This window comes from Oncorhynchus masou, chromosome 6 (genome assembly GCF_036934945.1).
Source record: "Oncorhynchus masou masou isolate Uvic2021 chromosome 6, UVic_Omas_1.1, whole genome shotgun sequence".
Taxonomy (NCBI): Eukaryota; Metazoa; Chordata; class Actinopteri; order Salmoniformes; family Salmonidae; genus Oncorhynchus; species Oncorhynchus masou.
The window spans coordinates 81,824,975-81,849,490 of NC_088217.1; the positions used below are offsets into that span (position 1 = coordinate 81,824,975).

General features: G+C 44.9%; 1 protein-coding gene across 3 annotated transcripts in view; it reads right to left on the reverse strand.

Moving 5' to 3' along the window:
* The window catches only part of LOC135542791 (interleukin-1 receptor accessory protein-like 1-B), a 462,236-nt gene that overhangs the window by 85,421 nt on the left and 352,299 nt on the right, over positions 1-24,516 (reverse strand). For all 3 annotated transcript variants that reach the window (XM_064969989.1, XM_064969990.1, XM_064969988.1), the window contains exon 7: positions 6,367-6,499. In XM_064969989.1, the coding sequence (XP_064826061.1) occupies positions 6,367-6,499 (133 nt within the window). The remainder of the gene's footprint in view (positions 1-6,366; positions 6,500-24,516) is intronic.

Below are 24,516 nucleotides of genomic sequence, written 5' to 3' on the forward strand. Positions count from 1 at the left end.
ACTGGTAATAGTATCACACCATACCACAGCCTGGTAATAGTATTACACCATACCACAGCCTGGTAATAGTATCACAACATACCACAGCCTGGTAATAGCATTACAACATACCACAGCCTGGTAATAGTATTACACCATACCACAGCCTGGTAATAGTATTACACCATACCACAGCCTGGTAATAGCATTACAACATACCACAGCCTGGTAATAGCATTACAACATTCCACAGCCTGGTAATAGCATTACAACATACCACAGCCTGGTAATAGCATTACAACATACCAGAGCCTGGTAATAGCATTACAACATACCACAGCCTGGTAATAGCATTACAACATACCACAGCCTGGTAAAGCATTACACCATACCACAGCCTGGTAATAGCATTACAACATACCACAGCCTGGTAATAGCATTACAACATACCACAACCTGGTAATAGCATTACAACATACCACAGCCTGGTAAAGCATTACACCATACCACAGCCTGGTAATAGCATTACACCATACCACAGCCTGGTATTAGTATTACAACATACCACAGCCTGGTAATAGTATTACAACATACCACAGCCTGGTAATAGTATTACAACATACCACAGCCTGGTAATAGTATTACAACATACCACAGCCTGGTATTAGTATTACACCATACCACAGCCTGGTATTAGTATTACAACATACCACAGCCTGGTAATAGTATTACAACATACCACAGCCTGGTAATAGTATTACAACATACCACAGCCTGGTATTAGTATTACACCATACCACAGCCTGGTATTAGTATTACAACATACCACAGCCTGGTAATAGCATTACACCATACCACAGCCTGGTATTAGTATTACAACATACCACAGCCTGGTAATAGTATTACAACATACCACAGCCTGGTAATAGTATTACAACATACCACAGCCTGGTATTAGTATTACACCATACCACAGCCTGGTATTAGTATTACAACATACCACAGCCTGGTATTAGTATTACAACATACCACAGCCTGGTAATAGTATTACAACATACCACAGCCTGGTAATAGTATTACAACATACCACAGCCTGGTAATAGCATTACACCATACCACAGCCTGGTATTAGTATTACAACATACCACAGCCTGGTATTAGCATTACACCATACCACAGCCTGGTATTAGTATTACAACATACCACAGCCTGGTAATATCATTACACCATACCACAGCCTGGTAATAGTATTACACCATACCACAGCCTGGTAATAGCATTACACCATACCACAGCCTGGTATTAGTATTACAACATACCACAGCCTGGTAATATCACTACAACATACCACAGCCTGGTAATAGCATTACACCATACCACAGCCTGGTATTAGTATTACAACATACCACAGCCTGGTATTAGTATTACAACATACCACAGCCTGGTATTAGTATTACAACATACCACAGCCTGGTATTAGTATTACAACATACCACAGACTGGTATTAGTATTACAACATACCACAGCCTGGTAATAGTATTACAACATACCACAGCCTGGTAATAGCATTACAACATACCACAGCCTTGTAATAGTATTACAACATACCACAGCCTGGTAATAGTATTACACCATACCACAGCCTGGTAATAGTATTACAACATACCACAGCCTGGTATTAGTATTACAACATACCACAGCCTTGTAATAGTATTACAACATACCACAGCCTGGTATTAGTATTACAACATACCACAGACTGGTAATAGTATCAACCATACCACAGACTGGTAATAGTATCACACCATACCACAGCCTGGTAATAGTATTACACCATACCACAGCCTGGTAATAGTATCACAACATACCACAGCCTGGTAATAGCATTACAACATACCACAGCCTGGTAATAGTATTACACCATACCACAGCCTGGTAATAGTATTACACCATACCACAGCCTGGTAATAGCATTACAACATACCACAGCCTGGTAATAGCATTACAACATTCCACAGCCTGGTAATAGCATTACAACATACCACAGCCTGGTAATAGCATTACAACATACCAGAGCCTGGTAATAGCATTACAACATACCACAGCCTGGTAAAAGCATTACAACATACCACAGCCTGGTAAAGCATTACACCATACCACAGCCTGGTAATAGCATTACAACATACCACAGCCTGGTAATAGCATTACAACATACCACAACCTGGTAATATCATTACAACATACCACAGCCTGGTAATAGCATTACAACATACCACAGCCTGGTAAAGCATTACACCATACCACAGCCTGGTAATAGCATTACAACATACCACAGCCTGGTAATAGCATTACAACATACCACAGCCTGGTAATATCATTACACCATACCACAGCCTGGTAATAGTATTACAACATACCACAGCCTGGTAATAGTATTACACCATACCACAGCCTGGTAATAGCATTACACCATACCACAGCCTGGTATTAGTATTACAACATACCACAGCCTGGTAATATCACTACAACATACCACAGCCTGGTAATAGCATTACACCATACCACAGCCTGGTATTAGTATTACAACATACCACAGCCTGGTAATAGTATTACAACATACCACAGCCTGGTAATAGTATTACAACATACCACAGCCTGGTATTAGTATTACACCATACCACAGCCTGGTATTAGTATTACAACATACCACAGCCTGGTATTAGTATTACAACATACCACAGCCTGGTAATAGTATTACAACATACCACAGCCTGGTAATAGTATTACACCATACCACAGCCTGGTAATAGTATTACACCATACCACAGCCTGGTATTAGTATTACAACATACCACAGCCTGGTAATAGTATTACAACATACCACAGCCTGGTAATAGCATTACACCATACCACAGCCTGGTATTAGTATTACAACATACCACAGCCTGGTATTAGTATTACAACATACCACAGCCTGGTAATAGTATTACAACATACCACAGCCTGGTATTAGTATTACACCATACCACAGCCTGGTATTAGTATTACAACATACCACAGCCTGGTAATAGTATTACAACATACCACAGCCTGGTAATAGTATTACAACATACCACAGCCTGGTATTAGTATTACACCATACCACAGCCTGGTATTAGTATTACAACATACCACAGCCTGGTAATAGCATTACACCATACCACAGCCTGGTATTAGTATTACAACATACCACAGCCTGGTAATAGTATTACAACATACCACAGCCTGGTAATAGTATTACAACATACCACAGCCTGGTATTAGTATTACACCATACCACAGCCTGGTATTAGTATTACAACATACCACAGCCTGGTATTAGTATTACAACATACCACAGCCTGGTAATAGTATTACAACATACCACAGCCTGGTAATAGTATTACAACATACCACAGCCTGGTAATAGCATTACACCATACCACAGCCTGGTATTAGTATTACAACATACCACAGCCTGGTATTAGCATTACACCATACCACAGCCTGGTATTAGTATTACAACATACCACAGCCTGGTAATATCATTACACCATACCACAGCCTGGTAATAGTATTACACCATACCACAGCCTGGTAATAGCATTACACCATACCACAGCCTGGTATTAGTATTACAACATACCACAGCCTGGTAATATCACTACAACATACCACAGCCTGGTAATAGCATTACACCATACCACAGCCTGGTATTAGTATTACAACATACCACAGCCTGGTATTAGTATTACAACATACCACAGCCTTGTAATAGTATTACAACATACCACAGCCTGGTAATAGCATTACAACATACCACAGCCTGGTATTAGTATTACAACATACCACAGACTGGTATTAGTATTACAACATACCACAGCCTGGTAATAGTATTACAACATACCACAGCCTGGTAATAGCATTACAACATACCACAGCCTGGTAATAGCATTACACCATACCACAGCCTGGTAATAGTATTACACCATACCACAGCCTGGTAATAGCATTACACCATACCACAGCCTGGTAATAGTATTACAACATACCACAGCCTGGTATTAGTATTACAACATACCACAGCCTTGTAATAGTATTACAACATACCACAGCCTGGTATTAGTATTACAACATACCACAGACTGGTAATAGTATCACACCATACCACAGACTGGTAATAGTATCACACCATACCACAGCCTGGTAATAGTATTACAACATACCACAGCCTGGTATTAGTATTACAACATACCACAGCCTTGTAATAGTATTACAACATACCACAGCCTGGTAATAGTATTACAACATACCACAGACTGGTAATAGTATCACACCATACCACAGCCTTGTAATAGTATCACACCATACCACAGCCTGGTAATAGTATTACAACATACCACAGACTGGTAATAGTATCACACCATACCACAGCCTGGTAATAGCATTACAACATTCCACAGCCTGGTAATAGCATTACACCATACCACAGCCTGGTAATAGCATTACACCATACCACAGCCTGGTATTAGTATTACAACATACCACAGACTGGTAATAGTATCACACCATACCACAGCCTGGTAATAGTATTACAACATACCACAGCCTGGTAATAGCATTACAACATACCACAGCCTGGTAATAGCATTACAACATACCACAGCCTGGTAATATCATTACACCATACCACAGCCTGGTAATAGCATTACAACATACCACAGCCTGGTATTAGTATTACACCATACCACAGCCTGGTAATATCATTACACCATACCACAGCCTGGTAATAGCATTACAACATACCACAGCCTGGTAATATCATTACACCATACCACAGCCTGGTAATAGCATTACAACATACCACAGCCTGGTATTAGTATTACACCATACCACAGCCTGGTAATAGTATTACACCATACCACAGCCTGGTAATAGTATTACACCATACCACAGCCTGGTAATAGTATTACACCATACCACAGCCTGGTAATAGCATTACAACATACCACAGCCTGGTAATAGTATCACACCATACCACAGCCTGGTAATAGTATTACACCATACCACAGCCTGGTAATAGCATTACAACATACCACAGCCTGGTAATAGTATCACACCATACCACAGCCTGGTAAAGCATTGTAATATAGCACAGCCTGGTAATAGTATCACACCATACCACAGCCTGGTAATAGTATTACAACATACCACAGCCTGGTAATATCATTACACCATACCACAGCCTGGTAATAGCATTACAACATACCACAGCCTGGTAATAGTATTACAACATACCACAGCCTGGTAATAGTATTACAACATACCACAGCCTGGTAATAGTATTACACCATACCACAGCCTGGTAATAGTATTACAACATACCACAGACTGGTATTAGTATTACAACATACCACAGACTGGTAATAGTATTACAACATACCACAGCCTGGTAATAGCATTACACCATACCACAGCCTGGTATTAGTATTACAACATACCACAGACTGGTAATAGTATCACACCATACCACAGCCTGGTAATAGTATCACACCATACCACAGACTGGTAATAGTATCACACCATACCACAGCCTGGTAATAGCATTACAACATACCACAGACTGGTAATAGTATTACAACATACCACAGCCTGGTAATAGCATTACACCATACCACAGCCTGGTATTAGTATTACAACATACCACAGACTGGTAATAGTATTACAACATACCACAGCCTGGTAATAGTATCACACCATACCACAGACTGGTAATAGTATCACAACATACCACAGCCTGGTAATATCATTACACCATACCACAGCCTGGTAATAGTATTACACCATACCACAGCCTGGTAATAGTATTACACCATACCACAGCCTGGTAATAGCATTACAACATACCACAGCCTGGTAATAGTATCACACCATACCACAGCCTGGTAAAGCATTGCAACATAGCACAGCCTGGTAATAGTATCACACCATACCACAGCCTGGTAATAGTATTACAACATACCACAGCCTGGTAATATCATTACACCATACCACAGCCTGGTAATAGCATTACAACATACCACTGCCTGGTAATAGCACTACAACATACCACAGCCTGGTAATAGCATTACACCATACCACAGCCTGGTAATAGCACTACATCATACCACAGCCTGGTAATAGCACTACATCATACCACAGCATCACAAGTGTGTTGGTCAAAACTGTGGCTTTGACTTTTTACAGTTCATGCAGGAATGTATGTATATCCCATATGACCTCAAGCAATGTGTTTGTGTGTGTGTAACAGGGTCTTACTTGACGTGTGTGTGACAGGGTGTTACTTGATGTGTGTGTGTGTGTCTTACTTGATGTCACTCTCTCTGAACCTTTCCACGTCCAGGTCTTCGATGAACTTCTCTCCCTTCATCCAGTAGATGAGCGGACTGACCTCCCCGGCGAAGCCGAAGAATGCTCGGCACGTCAGGTTGACTTGACTTCCTGTGGAGACAGGAAATAGGAAATAAGGCATGGTTGTCGCGGTATGGAAGTAATATGGTTGTGGGTAAAGCAGGGGAAAATGTCTGGGTGAGCTGAAGCCCACTAATGTAGGTCTTTCCAGTACCATGGATAATATGGGCGATTCTTATTAGATGGTGTCTCCTATTGTCTAGGTTCTAATGCACACCTCCAGACTCTCCTGCACCTTCCAACACCTACATCCTCCTGAACTCATAGACACCCGTGAAGCTCCCCTTTTCCCTCTGAAGCTCCCCTTTCCCCTCTGAAGCTCTCCTATCCCCTCTGAAGTTCCCTTATCCCCTCTGAAGTTCCCTTATCCCCTCTGAAGCTCTCCTATCCCCTCTGAAGCTCTCCTATCCCCTTTGAAGTTCCCTTATCCCCTCTGAATCTCTCCTATCCCCTTTGAAGTTCCCTTATCCCCTCTGAAGCTCTCCTATCCCCTCTGAAGTTTCCTTATCCCCTCTGAAGTTCCCCTATCCTCTCTGAAGCCCTCCTATCCCCTCTGAAGTTCCCCTATCCTCTCTGAAGCCCTCCTATCCCCTCTGAAGTTCCCCTATCCTCTCTGAAGCTTTCATATCCCCTCTGAAGTTCCCCTATCCTCTCTGAAGCTTTCCTATCCCCTCTGAAGTTCCCCTATCCCCTCTGAAGTTCCCCTATCCTCTCTGAAGCTTTCCTATCCCCTCTGAAGTTCCCCTATCCCCTCTGAAGTTCCCCTACCTCCTCTGAAGCTTTCCTATCCCCTCTGAAGCTCTCCCCTATCCCCCCTGAGGTTCCCCCATCCCCTCTGAGGTTCCCCCATCCCCTCTGAGGTTCCCCTATCCCCTCTGAAGCTCTCCTATCCCCTCTGAAGTTCCCCTATCCCCTCTGAGGTTCCCCTATCCCATCTGAAGCTCTCCTATCCCCTCTGAAGTTCCCCCATCCCCTCTGAGGTTCCCCTATCCCCTCTGAAGTTCCCCTATCCCCTCTGAAGTTCCCCTATCCTCTCTGAAGCCCTCCTATCCCATCTGAAGTTCCCCTATCCTCTCTGAAGCTTTCCTATCCCCTCTGAAGTTCCCCTACCTCCTCTGAAGCTTTCCTATCCCCTCTGAAGCTCTCCCCTATCCCCCCTGAGGTTCCCCCATCCCCTCTGAGGTTCCCCCATCCCCTCTGAGGTTCCCCTATCCCCTCTGAAGCTCTCATATCCCCTCTGAAGTTCCCCTATCCCCTCTGAGGTTCCCCTATCCCATCTGAAGCTCACCTACCTCCTCTGAAGCTCTCCTACCACCTCAGAAGCTCCCATCCCTCCTCCCATTCTCTCCCTCATGCTCCTGAACACTGATGAACTCTCTTTCACTCTCTCCCACGCACACTCCTGGCGTCCTCCACACAAAGGGCAGGGGGTGGTTATTAGCCCAGTACCCTTATTGTTCTACCCTACCAATTAGTGTGAGTGTGAAACATGATTCACAGCGTGCATGGTGAAAGATGTTCTACACACAACAGCATCAGTGCTATTTAAAGTGGAACTGACAGCAATTTAGCCAAATGAAATCTTGTTAAAATCTGTTCACATACACTCCCACAAAGAATATGACACTTAAAAAAAAAAATTCTGACAAGCGAGCACCTAGATATGGTCATTTTCACATTTCCATAAATTCTTAGAATGTTTGGGAACTATGTATAGTAAGGCATTTGTGAAAATTCTATAGCAATATAGAGTGGGAAAGCGGCCGTGGAGTTTAGACAAATAATAGACACTGCAGTAAATAAAACCTAACCAAACATCTGTCTTGTCCAGGACCAGAGTCTACACAGACAGTGCACCATATCCAATCAAAGCTACAGTAGGCCTCATGCAAACAAGCCATTTGCCACAAGGGCCTGCCATCATTCACTTTGAACTGGACTGTGTGTTTACAGGCAGTAGGGCCTGAACTGGACTGTGTGTTTACAGGCAGTAGGGCCTGTCATCATTCACTTTGAACTGGACTGTGTGTTTACAGGCAGTAGGACCTGTCATCATTCACTTTGAACTGGACTGTGTGTTTACAGGCAGTAGGACCTGCCATCATTCATTTTGAACTGGACTGTGTGTTTACAGGCAGTAGGGCCTGCCATCGTTCACTTTGAACTGGACTGTGTGTTTACAGGCAGTAGGACCTGCCATCATTCACTTTGAACTGGACTGTGTGTTTACAGGCAGTAGGGCCTGCGATCATTCACTTTGAACTGGACTGTGTGTTTACAGGCAGTAGGGCCTGCCGTCGTTCACTTTGAACTGGACTGTGTGTTTACAGGCGGTAGGGCCTGCCATCGTTCACTTTGAACTGGACTGTGTGTTTACAGGCAGTAGGACATGCCATCATTCGCTTTGAACTGGACTGTGTGTTTACAGGCAGTAGGGCCTGCCATCATTCACTTTGAACTGGACTGTGTGTTTACAGGCAGTAGGGCCTGCCATCATTCACTTTGAACTGGACCTTGTGTTTACAGGCATTAAGGCCTGCCGTCGTTCACTTTGAACTGGACTGTGTGTTTACAGGCAGTAGGGCCTGCCATCATTCACTTTGAACTGGACCTTGTGTTTACAGGCATTAAGGCCTGCCGTCGTTCACTATGAACTGGACTGTGTGTTTACAGGCGGTAGGGCCTGCCATCGTTCACTTTGAACTGGACTCTGTGTTTACAGGCAGTAGGGCCTGCCATCATTCACTTTGAACTGGACTGTGTGTTGACAGGCAGTAGGACCTGCCGTCGTTCACTTTGAACTGGACTGTGTGTTTACAGGCAGTAGGGCCTGTCGTCGTTCACTTTGAACTGGACTGTGTGTTTACAGGCAGTAGGACCTGCCGTCGTTCATTTTGAACTGGACTGTGTGTTTACAGGTAGTAGGGCCTGCCATCATTCACTATGAACTGGACTGTGTGTTTACAGGCAGTAGGACCTGCCATCATTCACTTTGAACTGGACTGTGTGTTTACAGGCAGTAGGGCCTGCCATCATTCACTTTGAACTGGACTGTGTGTTTACAGGCAGTAGGGCCTGCCATCGTTCACTTTGAACTGGACTGTGTGTTTACAGGCAGTAGGGCCTGCGATCATTCACTTTGAACTGGACTGTGTGTTTACAGGCAGTAGGGCCTGCCATCATTCACTTTGAACTGGACTGTGTGTTTACAGGCAGTAGGGCCTGCCATCATTCACTATGAACTGGACTGTGTGTTGACAGGCAGTAGGACCTGCCGTCGTTCACTTTGAACTGGACTGTGTGTTTACAGGCAGTAGGGCCTGCCGTCGTTCACTATGAACTGGACTGTGTGTTTACAGGTAGTAGGGCCTGCCATCATTCACTATGAACTGGACTGTGTGTTTACAGGCAGTAGGACCTGCCATCATTCACTATGAACTAGACTGTGTGTTTACAGGCAGTAGGACCTGCCATCATTCACTTTGACCTGGACTGTGTGTTTACAGGCGGTAGGGCCTGCCATCGTTCACTTTGAACTGGACTGTGTGTTTACATGCAGTAGGACCTGCCATCATTCGCTTTGAACTGGACTGTGTGTTTACAGGCAGTAGGGCCTGCCATCATTCACTTTGAACTGGACTATGTGTTTACAGGCAGTAGGGCCTGCCATCATTCACTTTGAACTGGACCTTGTGTTTACAGGCATTAAGGCCTGCCGTCGTTCACTTTGAACTGGACTGTGTGTTTACAGGCAGTAGGGCCTGCCATCATTCACTTTGAACTGGACCTTGTGTTTACAGGTATTAAGGCCTGCCGTCGTTCACTATGAACTGGACTGTGTGTTTACAGGCGGTAGGGCCTGCCATCGTTCACTTTGAACTGGACTGTGTGTTTACAGGCAGTAGGGCCTGCGATCATTCACTTTGAACTGGACTGTGTGTCTACAGGCAGTAGGGCCTGCCATCATTCACTTTGAACTGGACTGTGTGTTGACAGGCAGTAGGACCTGCCGTCGTTCACTTTGAACTGGACTGTGTGTTTACAGGCAGTAGGGCCTGTCGTCGTTCACTTTGAACTGGACTGTGTGTTTACAGGCAGTAGGACCTGCCGTCGTTCATTTTGAACTGGACTGTGTGTTTACAGGTAGTAGGGCCTGCCATCATTCACTATGAACTGGACTGTGTGTTTACAGGCAGTAGGACCTGCCATCATTCACTTTGAACTGGACTGTGTGTTTACAGGCAGTAGGGCCTGCCATCATTCACTTTGAACTGGACTGTGTGTTTACAGGCAGTAGGGCCTGCCATCGTTCACTTTGAACTGGACTGTGTGTTGCAACAGCGCGGAGTTAGATCATTAGAACGCATTCGACAAAAGCCATAAAATACACCTGAATAGATATCTGCAATTATGTAAATTCCACAGGAGTCCTCATACACTTGGGAACTTTACACTCCTATTGATCAAACAACCATGAAAAGGTAGGTTCTCTCTCCCTCAGTTATGCACATCAACAACAACATCAACAATTAATGCTAGCCAGAGCAAGATGAGCTCAAATTGAATGAAAGAACATTAGATACAGTACAGTGCATTCTGATAGCATTCAGACCCCTTCCCCTTTTCCACATTTTGTTACGTTACAGCCTTATCCTAAAATTAATTAAATACACCTGTTCCTCATCAATCTACACACAATACCCCACAATGACAAAGCAAAAACAGGTTTTTAGACATTTTTGCAAATTATTTAAAAAAACTAAACAGAAATACCTTATTTACGTAAGTATTCAGACCCTTTGTTATTATACTCGAAATTGAGCTCAGGTGCATCCTGTTTCCATTGATCATATTTAGATCGTTCTACAACTTGATTGGAGTCCACCTGTGGTAAATTAAATTGATTGGACATAATTTGGAAAGTCACACACCTGTCTATATAAGGTCCGACAGTTGACGGTACATTTTAGATCAAAAACCAAGCCATGAGGTCAAAGGAAATGTCCGTAGAGCGCCGAGACAGGATTGTCGAAGTACAGATCTGGGGAAGGGTACCAAAACATTTCTGCATCATTGAAGGACCCCAAGAACACAGTGGCCTTCATCATTCTTAAATGGAAGAAGTTTGGAACAACCAAGATTCTTCCTAGAGCTTTCCGCCGGCCAAACTGAGCAATTGGGGGAGAAGGTCCTTGGTCAGGGAGGTGACCAAGAACACGATGGTCACTCTGACAGAGTTCCAGAGTTCCTTTGTGGAGATGGTAGAACCTTCCAGAAGGACATTCATCCCTGCAGCACTCCACCAATCAGGCGTGGCTAGACGGAAGCCACTCCTCAGTAAAAGGCACATGACAGCCTGCTTGGAGTTTGCCAATGCAGGAGTGACTTCGGGAAAAGTCTCTGAATGTCCTTGAGTGGCTCCGCCAGAGCCCGGACTTGAACCCGATCGAACATCTCTGGAGAGACCTGAATATAGCTGTGCAGCAAAGCTATCCAACCTGACAGAGCTTGAGATGTTCTGCAGAGAAGAATGGGAGAAGATCTCAAATACAGGTGTGCCAAGCTTGTAGTTTCATACCCAAGAGGACTTGAGGCTGTAATCGCTGCCAAAGGTCCTTCAACAAAGTATTGAGTGAAGTGTCTAAATACTTATGTTAAGGATTTATCCGTTTTTTAAATTTGATAAATTAGCAAACATTTCTAAAAAACAGTTTTCCTTTGTCATTATGGAGTATTGTGTGTAGATTGAAGGGAAAAAAATAAGTCTGTAATGTAACAAAATATGGAGAAAGTCAAGGGGTCTGAATACTTTCCGAATTGGCCGTCAAAATTGTACTGATAAACGATGAGGAATTGTAGACTTCCCTTCCTGCTGCAACTTGCCTGCAACCAAGCACCCAAGCTAACTGGCTAAAGTTGGCTAGCTTGCTACTTCCAGACACAAATGAGAGAACACCTCACTCTGACCACTTTACTCACCCTAGCAGATCGGGTTAGCTAGGCTGTTTACATGTTATCTAGAGCATTCTTGATTAACTATTACTTTTTCTGCCTACATTTACTGACACCGGTCATATTCAGCCGGTGTAGCAAATTCGTAAGAGCATCAGTTATTCTGTGCTCTGACATACTCAGACAAGTCTGTTCTGAAATAGATAGTCAGAGTGAATTTGCGAACGCAAGGGATATTCTAACTAGATAATGTTGTGGAAATATTGAATCAAATATTTCTCAGATAATGGAACTTGTAAATTCAAATAGACTTTCTTACAAAGCAATTCCATGGAACAACTGATTTTTCTTGTTACAGACCTCAGGCTTTCTAGGTTTCCACCTTCAGATAACACACATGGTCACTCCCCTCTATGGAGATGATTAACACCCCTTGGAATCTATAGGTTTCCACCTTCAGATAACACACATGGTCACTCCCCTCTATGTAAATGATGAACACCCCTTGGCATCTATAGGTTTCCACCTTCAGATAACACACATGGTCACTCCCCTCTATGGAGATGATTAACACCCCTTGGCATCTATAGGTTTCCACCTTCAGATAACACACATGGTCACTCCCCTCTATGGAGATGATTAACACCCCTTGGCATCTATAGGTTTCCACCTTCAGATAACACACATGGTCACTCCCCTCTATGTAGATGATGAACACCCCTTGGCATCTATAGGTTTCCACCTTCAGATAACACACATGGTCACTCCCCTCTATGTAGATGATGAACACCCCTTGGCATCTATAGGTTTCCACCTTCAGATAACACACATGGTCACTCCCCTCTATGGAGATGATTAACACCCCTTGGCATCTATAGGTTTCCACCTTCAGATAACACACATGGTCACTCCCCTCTATGGAGATGATTAACACCCCTTGGCATCTCGCCACCATTATCTTCTTGTCCCAATTCTTGCTTGTTAACGACCACATCTGCTCAATTTAGATTATAATGGTGGCGGTGCCATAGTGTTAATACAAAAAATACTACATTTATTGTTTATATACTTTCCTAATATAAGTGTTTTTCTAATAATACTTGATTAGAACAAACATATGTTCTTATTACAGATACATGGGTCTTATTACAGATACATGGTTCTTATTACAGATACATGGTTCTTATTACAGATACACGGGTCTTATTACAGATACATGGTTCTTATTACAGATACATGGTTCTTATTACAGATACATGGTTCTTATTACAGATTTTTGATTTGATTTATTTCACCTTTAATTAACCAGGTAGGCAAGTTGAGAACAAGTTCTCATTTACAATTGCGACCTGGCCAAGATAAAGCAAAGCAGTTCGACACATAGAACAACACAGAGTTCCACATGGAGTAAAACAAACATACAGTCAATAATACAGTAGAAAAATAAGTCTCTATACAATGTGAGCAAATGAGGTGAGATAAGGGAGGTAAAGGCAAAAAAGGCCATGGTGGCAAAGTAAATACAATATAGCAAGTAAAACATTGGAATGGTAGATTTGCAGTGGAAGAATGTGCATAGTGGAGATAGAAATAATGGGGTGCAAAGGAGCAAAATAAATAAATACAGTAGAGGAAGAGGTAGTTGTGTGGGCTATTTATAGATGGGCTACGTACAGGTGCAGTAATCTGTGAGCTGCTCTGACAGCTGGTGCTTAAAGCTAGTGAGGGAGATAAGTGTTTCCAGTTTCAGAGATTTTTGTAGTTCGTTCCAGTCATCGGCAGCAGAGAACTGGAAGGAGAGGAGTCCAAAGGAAGAATTGGTTTTGCGGGTGACCAGTGAGATATACCTGCTGGAGCGCGTGCTACAGGTGGGTGATGCTATGGTGACCAGTGAGCTGAGATAAGGGGGGACTTTACCTAGCAGGGTCTTGTAGATGACCTGGAGCCAGTGGGTTTGGCGATGAGTATGAAGTGAGGGCCAGCCAACGAGTGTACAGGTCGCAGTGCTAGGTATATGGGGCTTTAGTGACAAAACGGAAGGCACTGTGATAGACTGCATCCAATTTATTGAGTAGGTTATTGGAGGCTATTTTGTAAGTGACATCGCCGAAGTCGAGGATCGGTAGGATGGTCAGTTTTACAGATACACGGTCCTTATTACAGATACATGGTTCTTATCACAGATACACGGTCCTTATCACAGATACACGGTTCTTATCACATATACACGGTTCTTATCACAGATACACGGTCCTTATTACAGATACATGGTCCTTATCACAGATACACGGTCCTTATCACAGATACACGGTTCTTATCACAGATACACGGTTCTTATCACAGATACATGGTTCTTATCACAGATACACGGTTCTTATCACAGATACACGGTTCTTATCACAGATACACGGTCCTTATTACAGATACATGGTTCTTATCACAGATACACGGTCCTTATCACAGATACACGGTTCTTATCACAGATACACGGTTCTTATCACAGATACACGGTCCTTATTACAGATACATGGTTCTTATCACAGATACATGGTTCTTATCACAGATACACGGTTCTTATCACAGATACACGGTTCTTATCACAGATACACGGTTCTTATCACAGATACACGGTCCTTATTACAGATACACGGTCCTTATCACAGATACACGGTTCTTATCACAGATACACGGTCCTTATCACAGATACACGGTCCTTATCACAGATACACGGTTCTTATCACAGATACACGGTCCTTATCACAGATACACGGTTCTTATCACAGATACATGGTCCTTATCACAGATACACGGTCCTTATCACAGATACACGGTTCTTATCACAGATACACGGTCCTTATCACAGATACACGGTTCTTATCACAGATACACGGTTCTTATCACAGATACACGGTCCTTATTACAGATACATGGTTCTTATCACAGATACACGGTCCTTATCACAGATACACGGTCCTTATCACAGATACACGGTTCTTATCACAGATACACGGTTCTTATCACAGATACACGGTCCTTATCACAGATACACGGTTCTTATCACAGATACACGGTTCTTATCACAGATACACGGTTCTTATCACAGATACACGGTCCTTATTACAGATACACGGTTCTTATCACAGATACATGGTTCTTATCACAGATACATGGTCCTTATCACAGATACACGGTCCTTATCACAGATACACGGTTCTTATCACAGATACACGGTCCTTATCACAGATACACGGTTCTTATCACAGATACACGGTTCTTATCACAGATACACAGTTCTTATTACAGATACACGGTTCTTATTACAGATACATGGTTCTTATCACATATACACGGTCCTTATCACAGATACACGGTTCTTATCACAGATACACGGTTCTTATCACAGATACACGGTCCTTATCACAGATACACGGTTCTTATCACAGATACAGTTCTTATTACAGCTACATGGTTCTTATTACAGATACACGGTTCTTATTACAGCTACATGGTTCTTATTACAGATACATGGCTTTTGGTGCCTATATTAATTAAGGTACACATTTTCTGCTTCCGTTCTGTTTTACATGACTAGTGATTAACTCCATGTTGACCCAGTCTGTACAGTCCCATGGATTCTGCTTCCGTTCTGTTTTACATGTCTAGTGATTAACTCCATGTTGACCCAGTCTGTACAGTCCCATGGATTCTGCTTCCGTTCTGTTCTACATGTCTAGTGATTAACTCCATGTTGACCCAGTCTGTACACTACCATGGATTCTGCTTCCGTTCTGTTTTACATGTCTAGTGATTAACTCCATGTTGACCCAGTCTGTACAGTCCCATGGATTCTGCTTCCGTTCTGTTCTACATGTCTAGTGATTAACTCCATGTTGACCCAGTCTGTACACTACCATGGATTCTGCTTCCGTTCTGTTTTTACATGTCTAGTGATTAACTCCATGTTGACCCAGTCTGTACACTCCCATGGATTCTGCTTCCGTTCTGTTCTACATGTCTAGTGATTAACTCCATGTTGACCCAGTCTGTACAGTCCCATGGATTCTGCTTCCGTTCTGTTTTACATGTCTAGTGATTAACTCCATGTTGACCCAGTCTGTACAGTCCCATGGATTCTGCTTCCGTTCTGTTCTACATGTCTAGTGATTAACTCCATGTTGACCCAGTCTGTACACTACCATGGATTCTGCTTCCGTTCTGTTTTACATGTCTAGTGATTAACTCCATGTTGACCCAGTCTGTACAGTCCCATGGATTCTGCTTCCGTTCTGTTTTACATGTCTAGTGATTAACTCCATGTTGACCCAGCCTGTACAGTCCCATGGATTCTGCTTCCGTTCTGTTCTACATGTCTAGTGATTAACTCCATGTCACTCATCCACTCCTCCAATGACATGACATCCTCCTAGCAGCTAGCTAGCTGACGTTAGGCTCTGTGTTTTTAGCTTGCTACATAAATAGCAAGCTATTAGCCACGTTATGACTGACTTGTGATCATTGCCCTTCGTAGTTTGATTGTATTGACATTTCCAGCCTTGGTTACATTCGTCTGTTTTTGTCCAGAATATTGAGTCATGGAAACTGAAACGGTGCATCCCGAATGGAGCAAGCAGAGAATGTACCAGGCCAGCTGTGATTTACAACCTGATAGCAATATTTTTGGAACTATCAAGAAATGTATTGGTGAATTATATGAAACATGTATTGAACTGCATCCATCTATTCTGCCAACAATGCCTTAGTGTACGTCATGGAATGTTGAGTCACATAGAACCTATTTTTAAAACCTCTTATAAAGTTGGTTTCTGACTGATATTATGATTGTCTGTTTGTTTCTTGTCAGCAAAGTAGTTAAAACGCTGTCAGATCCACTGTAAAGCATATTGGATGTGCTATGCATATCAGATACAATGCATGCCACCCCAAAGATCAGGCTAATGCTGATGATGTGTCCGAGATTGAAGAGGCGGTTTGTGTTTGAACAACTGGTAGAGGTACTGAAATGCCATCATTATTATTATTACATCAGCTGATGTCACAAAGTGCTGTACAGAAACCCAGCCTAAAACCCCAAACAGCAAGCAATGCAGGTGTAGAAGCATAAAAACCTTTACATTATACTAGACGCAGAGAGATTCAGGCCTCAGGATCATACGATACCCCCTGAGATTGTCAGAAAGGAGCATTGACATCAAGAGGGACATTCAAGCAACTATAACCACCACCTATACTACTTCAAGAGCCATTTGAAGGGGAATCTCATAGACATCAGATTTTGATCATCTGTAGCAGCAGCACCTGGCTCCATCCAGCTGACAGACACAGAGGATGTGATGTGCAGATAGACTCCAGAGGCCAGGGACTAGACTGACTGACTGACACAGTGAATGGGGCTGAGGGGTAAGCTGACACGGCTCAGGAGACAGACAGACAGACAGACAGACAGACAGACAGACAGACAGACAGGCAGACAGGCAGACAGGCAGACAGGACAGACAGGACAGACAGACAGACAGACACAGAGGATGTGATGTGCAGATAGACTCCAGAGGCCAGGGACTAGACTGACTGACACAGTGAATGGGGCTGAGGGGTAAGCTGACACGGCTCAGGAGACAGACAGACAGACAGGCAGACAGGCAGACAGGCAGACAGACAGACAGACAGACAGACAGACAGACAGACAGACAGACAGACACAGAGGATGTGATGTGCAGATAGACTCCAGAGGCCAGGGACTAGACTGATTGACTGACACAGAGGATGTGATGTGCAGATAGACTCCAGAGGCCAGGGACTAGACTGACTGACTGACACAGAGGATGTGATGTGCAGATAGACTCCAGAGGCCAGGGACAAGACTGACTGACTGACACAGAGGATGTGATGTGCAGATAGACTCCAGAGGCCAGGGACTAGACTGACTGACTGACACAGAGGATGTGATGTGCAGATAGACTCCAGAGGCCAGGGACTAGACTGACTGACTGACACAGAGGATGTGATGTGCAGATAGACTCCAGAGGCCAGGGACTAGACTGACTGACTGACACAGAGGATGTGATGTGCAGATAGACTCCAGAGGCCAGGGACTAGACTGACTGACTGACACAGAGGATGTGATGTGCAGATAGACTCCAGAGGCCAGGGACTAGACTGACTGACTGACACAGAGGATGCGATGTGCAGATAGACTCCAAAGGCCAGGGACTAGACTGACTGACTGACACAGAGGATGTGATGTGCAGATAGACTCCAGAGGCCAGGGACTAGACTGACTGACTGACACAGAGGATGCGATGTGCAGATAGACTCCAGAGGCCAGGGACTAGACTGACTGACTGACACAGAGGATGTGATGTGCAGATAGACTCCAGAGGCCAGGGACTAGACTGACTGACTGACACAGTGAATGTGATGTGCAGATAGACTCCAGAGGCCAGGGACTAGACTGACTGACTGACACAGTGAATGGGGCTGAGGGGTAAGCTGACACGGCTCGGGAGACAGACAGACAGACAGACAGACAGACAGACAGACAGACTGACAGACAGACAGACTGACACAGAGGATGTGATGTGCAGATAGACTCCAGAGGCCAGGGACTAGACTGACTGACTGACACAGAGGATGTGATGTGCAGATAGACTCCAGAGGCCAGGGACTAGACTGACTGACTGACACAGAGGATGTGATGTGCAGATAGACTCCAGAGGCCAGGGACTAGACTGACTGACTGACACAGAGGATGTGATGTGCAGATAGACTCCAGAGGCCAGGGACAAGACTGACTGACTGACACAGAGGATGTGATGTGCAGATAGACTCCAGAGGCCAGGGACTAGACTGACTGACTGACACAGAGGATGTGATGTGCAGATAGACTCCAGAGGCCAGGGACTAGACTGACTGACTGACACAGAGGATGCGATGTGCAGATAGACTCCAGAGGCCAGGGACTAGACTGACTGACTGACACAGAGGATGTGATGTGCAGATAGACTCCAGAGGCCAGGGACTAGACTGACTGACTGACACAGAGGATGTGATGTGCAGATAGACTCCAGAGGCCAGGGACTAGACTGACTGACTGACACAGAGGATGTGATGTGCAGATAGACTCCAGAGGCCAGGGACTAGACTGACTGACTGACACAGAGGATGTGATGTGCAGATAGACTCCAGAGGCCAGGGACTAGACTGTCTGACTGACACAGAGGATGTGATGTGCAGATAGACTCCAGAGGCCAGGGACTAGACTGACTGACTGACACAGTGAATGTGATGTGCAGATAGACTCCAGAGGCCAGGGACTAGACTGACTGACTGACACAGTGAATGTGATGTGCAGATAGACTCCAGAGGCCAGGGACTAGACTGACTGACTGACACAGTGAATGTGATGTGCAGATAGACTCCAGAGGCCAGGGACTAGACTGACTGACTGACACAGAGGATGTGATGTGCAGATAGACTCCAGAGGCCAGGGACTAGACTGACTGACTGACACAGTGAATGTGATGTGCAGATAGACTCCAGAGGCCAGGGACTAGACTGACTGACTGACACAGAGGATGTGATGTGCAGATAGACTCCAGAGGCCAGGGACAAGACTGACTGACTGACACAGAGGATGTGATGTGCAGATAGACTCCAGAGGCCAGGGACTAGACTGACTGACTGACACAGAGGATGTGATGTGCAGATAGACTCCAGAGGCCAGGGACTAGACTGACTGACTGACACAGAGGATGCGATGTGCAGATAGACTCCAGAGGCCAGGGACTAGACTGACTGACTGACACAGAGGATGTGATGTGCAGATAGACTCCAGAGGCCAGGGACTAGACTGACTGACTGACACAGAGGATGTGATGTGCAGATAGACTCCAGAGGCCAGGGACTAGACTGACTGACTGACACAGAGGATGTGATGTGCAGATAGACTCCAGAGGCCAGGGACTAGACTGACTGACTCACACAGAGGATGCGATGTGCAGATAGACTCCAGAGGCCAGGGACTAGACTGACTGACTGACACAGAGGATGCGATGTGCAGATAGACTCAGAGGCCAGGGACTAGACTGACTGACTGACACAGAGGATGTGATGTGCAGATAGACTCCAGAGGCCAGGGACTAGACTGACTGACTGACACAGAGGATGTGATGTGCAGATAGACTCCAGAGGCCAGGGACTAGACTGACTGACTGACACAGAGGATGTGATGTGCAGATAGACTCCAGAGGCCAGGGACTAGACTGACTGACTGACACAGAGGATGTGATGTGCAGATAGACTCCAGAGGCCAGGGACTAGACTGACTGACTGACACAGAGGATGTGATGTGCAGATAGACTCCAGAGGCCAGGGACTAGACTGACTGACTGACACAGAGGATGTGATGTGCAGATAGACTCCAGAGGCCAGGGACTAGACTGACTGACTGACACAGTGAATGTGATGTGCAGATAGACTCCAGAGGCCAGGGACTAGACTGACTGACTGACACAGTGAATGTGATGTGCAGATAGACTCCAGAGGCCAGGGACTAGACTGACTGACTGACACAGTGAATGTGATGTGCAGATAGACTCCAGAGGCCAGGGACTAGACTGACTGACTGACACAGAGGATGTGATGTGCAGATAGACTCCAGAGGCCAGGGACTAGACTGACTGACTGACACAGTGAATGTGATGTGCAGATAGACTCCAGAGGCCAGGGACTAGACTGACTGACTGACACAGAGGATGTGATGTGCAGATAGACTCCAGAGGCCAGGGACTAGACTGACTGACTGACACAGAGGATGCGATGTGCAGATAGACTCCAGAGGCCAGGGACTAGACTGACTGACTGACACAGAGGATGTGATGTGCAGATAGACTCCAGAGGCCAGGGACTAGACTGACTGACTGACACAGAGGATGTGATGTGCAGATAGACTCCAGAGGCCAGGGACTAGACTGACTGACTGACACAGAGGATGTGATGTGCAGATAGACTCCAGAGGCCAGGGACTAGACTGACTGACTGACACAGAGGATGTGATGTGCAGATAGACTCCAGAGGCCAGGGACTAGACTGACTGACTGACACAGAGGATGTGATGTGCAGATAGACTCCAGAGGCCAGGGACTAGACTGACTGACTGACACAGAGGATGTGATGTGCAGATAGACTCCAGAGGCCAGGGACTAGACTGACTGACTGACACAGTGAATGTGATGTGCAGATAGACTCCAGAGGCCAGGGACAAGACTGACTGACTGACACAGTGAATGTGATGTGCAGATAGACTCCAGAGGCCAGGGACAAGACTGACTGACTGACACAGTGAATGTGATGTGCAGATAGACTCCAGAGGCCAGGGACAAGACTGACTGACTGACACAGTGAATGTGATGTGCAGATAGACTCCAGAGGCCAGGGACAAGACTGACTGACTGACACAGTGAATGGGACAGAGGGGAAAGCTGACACGGCTCAGGAGACAGATTCTCTCGCTGTGCTGGAGCTTTTTCTCCCCTCTCAGCTCATTTCCCAGCCATATCTTATGTGGCGGAGAGAGAGATAAGCCCAGTGTCTCTTAACTCCACCCAGCCAGCCCAGGGGACTTGGGACCAACGACGAGACGCCCGGATTATGGATCCCATTCTCTCTTTTTTCTCTTTATTTCTCACTCTGTTTTCTCATTTGTGCTGTGTCTTTCTTCTGCACAGGAATGAATGTGTATTACAGAAACTCTAAACAAGCGAAACATTGTGTCGATCACTCTAAACCCCAGCACTACACAGCTGATTCAAATCATCAACTCATCATCAGGCGTTGATTATTTGAATCAGCCTTGTAGTGCTAGAACAAAAACTAAAGCTTGCTGTAAACTAAATATAATATTTAGTGATACGAAATGTCCCCATTACAGGCAGGCACACAGACGCATACTTGTGTACATGCAATCTGGGACATAGACCGGCCAGTCTATATCAATAGTTGTCATTGAGTGAGGTAACATTTTCTATACCAACCAACAGTAGGGCCATGAGCTGTGAGCACACAACACCGTAACCCAAAACACCATCAAAGCCAGAGAGCCAGAGAGGCTAGCCACTAGAGCCCATATTAAGCTGGACTGATCAAGGAGCGGCCATTAAAAGTATGTTGAGAAAGTCAAAGAGGTGATTCAGCATCATTCATTAGTGTTCTCACTCATCTCATCTCATCTCCCCATCCCTCCCCCAGGGTTTGGGGCTCAGATGTCTGTAAGATGGCAGATAGCGGTGGAGGATAATTGGCAGTTCAAAGATAATAGGGATTTATTTGACCATCTCTCTCTGGCTCTGAAATGTTCCGCCATGTTGCAGCCCCCTTGTCAGATTATTAGGAGCAGAAACCAGGTAAACATAAAGGGACTTGTGAATCTGGTTGATGTGTATCTTTTCCCTACATGAAATATGGTAAACGCCTCTAAACTTCAGCTATTTGGGAGACTAGGGCCAATTCAATGGCTTAGAATTGCAGGATGCACCTTGAGTGTGACAGTTAGTGTGCCCATTGAGGTGAGTTATGTGGTGGAGCAACATGATGCAGTACCACTCCTGTCCACAAGAGGTCACTATGGAGCTACAGAGCAGGTACAGACCTGCACTGATGCAAAAAAAAAAGCAAAGCACGTTGACAGGTTCAGCTCTGAGAGGAATCATTATTCTCCTCTTGCAACTCCACAAAAATACTGTACCTTTATTCCTGGGGGATTGGAAATCACCCCATTTTATTCTATGTAATACCACAAGTCATGCAGGCTCTAATGTACCATTATTCGTGTATGTACATAATATACTGCAAATCCCCAGCATGAGATAATGGAGCTTATGCACATAATAATCACAAAGTGGGAGTACCTTTATTGACATGTTAATCTAGGTAGGCCAAGATCACACTGACTACACAGAAGAACATGCACACACACACACACACACACACACATACACGTACACGTACACGTACACGTACACACACACACACACACACACACACACACACACACACACACACACACACACACACACACACACACACACACACACACACACACACACACACACACACACACCCTCTCCATTCCTCTTCCTCTCTCTCCTCTTCCTCTCTCTTCTTCCCATCCTCTCTCTTTCTCCCTTTGTCATTTCCTCCCTCTCCCTTTCTCTCTCTCTCCCTCTCACCCGTCTCCCTCTCTCTCTCCCTCCCTCTCCCTTACTCACTCCCCCCGGCCTCTCTTCCTTATCTTCCTCTGCCTTCCTTAAGCCTCTCTTAGTCACAGTAATAAGGTAAAAAGCTGCAGCATTGGCATCACCGCTCTGAGCGGAGGAAGGAAGCAGTCGATTCGATAGGATGCCCGATCGCCAGAAGAACACACACACACACTGGTCTCAATGAGCATACTGTACATGTCCAGAGCATATACGCCTCAGAAGTACGGCCTGAGAGGCAAGTAATGAGGGCCCATGAGGTCTGCTCCAGATCATCGTATAACCCTGAGGTCTGCTCCAGATCATCGTATAACCCTGAGGTCTGCTCCAGATCATCGTATAACCCTGAGGTCTGTTCCAGATCATCGTATAACCCTGAGGTCTGTTCCAGATCATCGTATAACCCTGAGGTCTGCTCCAGATCATCGTATAACCCTGAGGTCTGTTCCAGATCATTGTATAACCTTGGGGTTTGTTCCAGATCATCATATAACCATGAGGTCTGTTCCAGATCATTGTATAACCCTGAGGTCTGCTCCAGATCATTGTATAACCATGAGGTCTGCTCCAGATCATCGTATGACCCTGAGGTCTGCTCCAGATCATCGTATAACCCTGAGGTCTGTTCCAGATTATCATATAACCATGAGGTCAGTTATTCATCATATAACTGTGAGGTCTGTTTTTTTAATTTAACCTTCATTTAACTAGGCAAGTCAGTTAAGAACACATTCTTATTTACAATGACGGCCTAGGAACAGTGGGTTAACTGCCTTGTTCAGGGGCAGAACAACATATTTTTACCTTGTCAGCTCAGGGATTTGA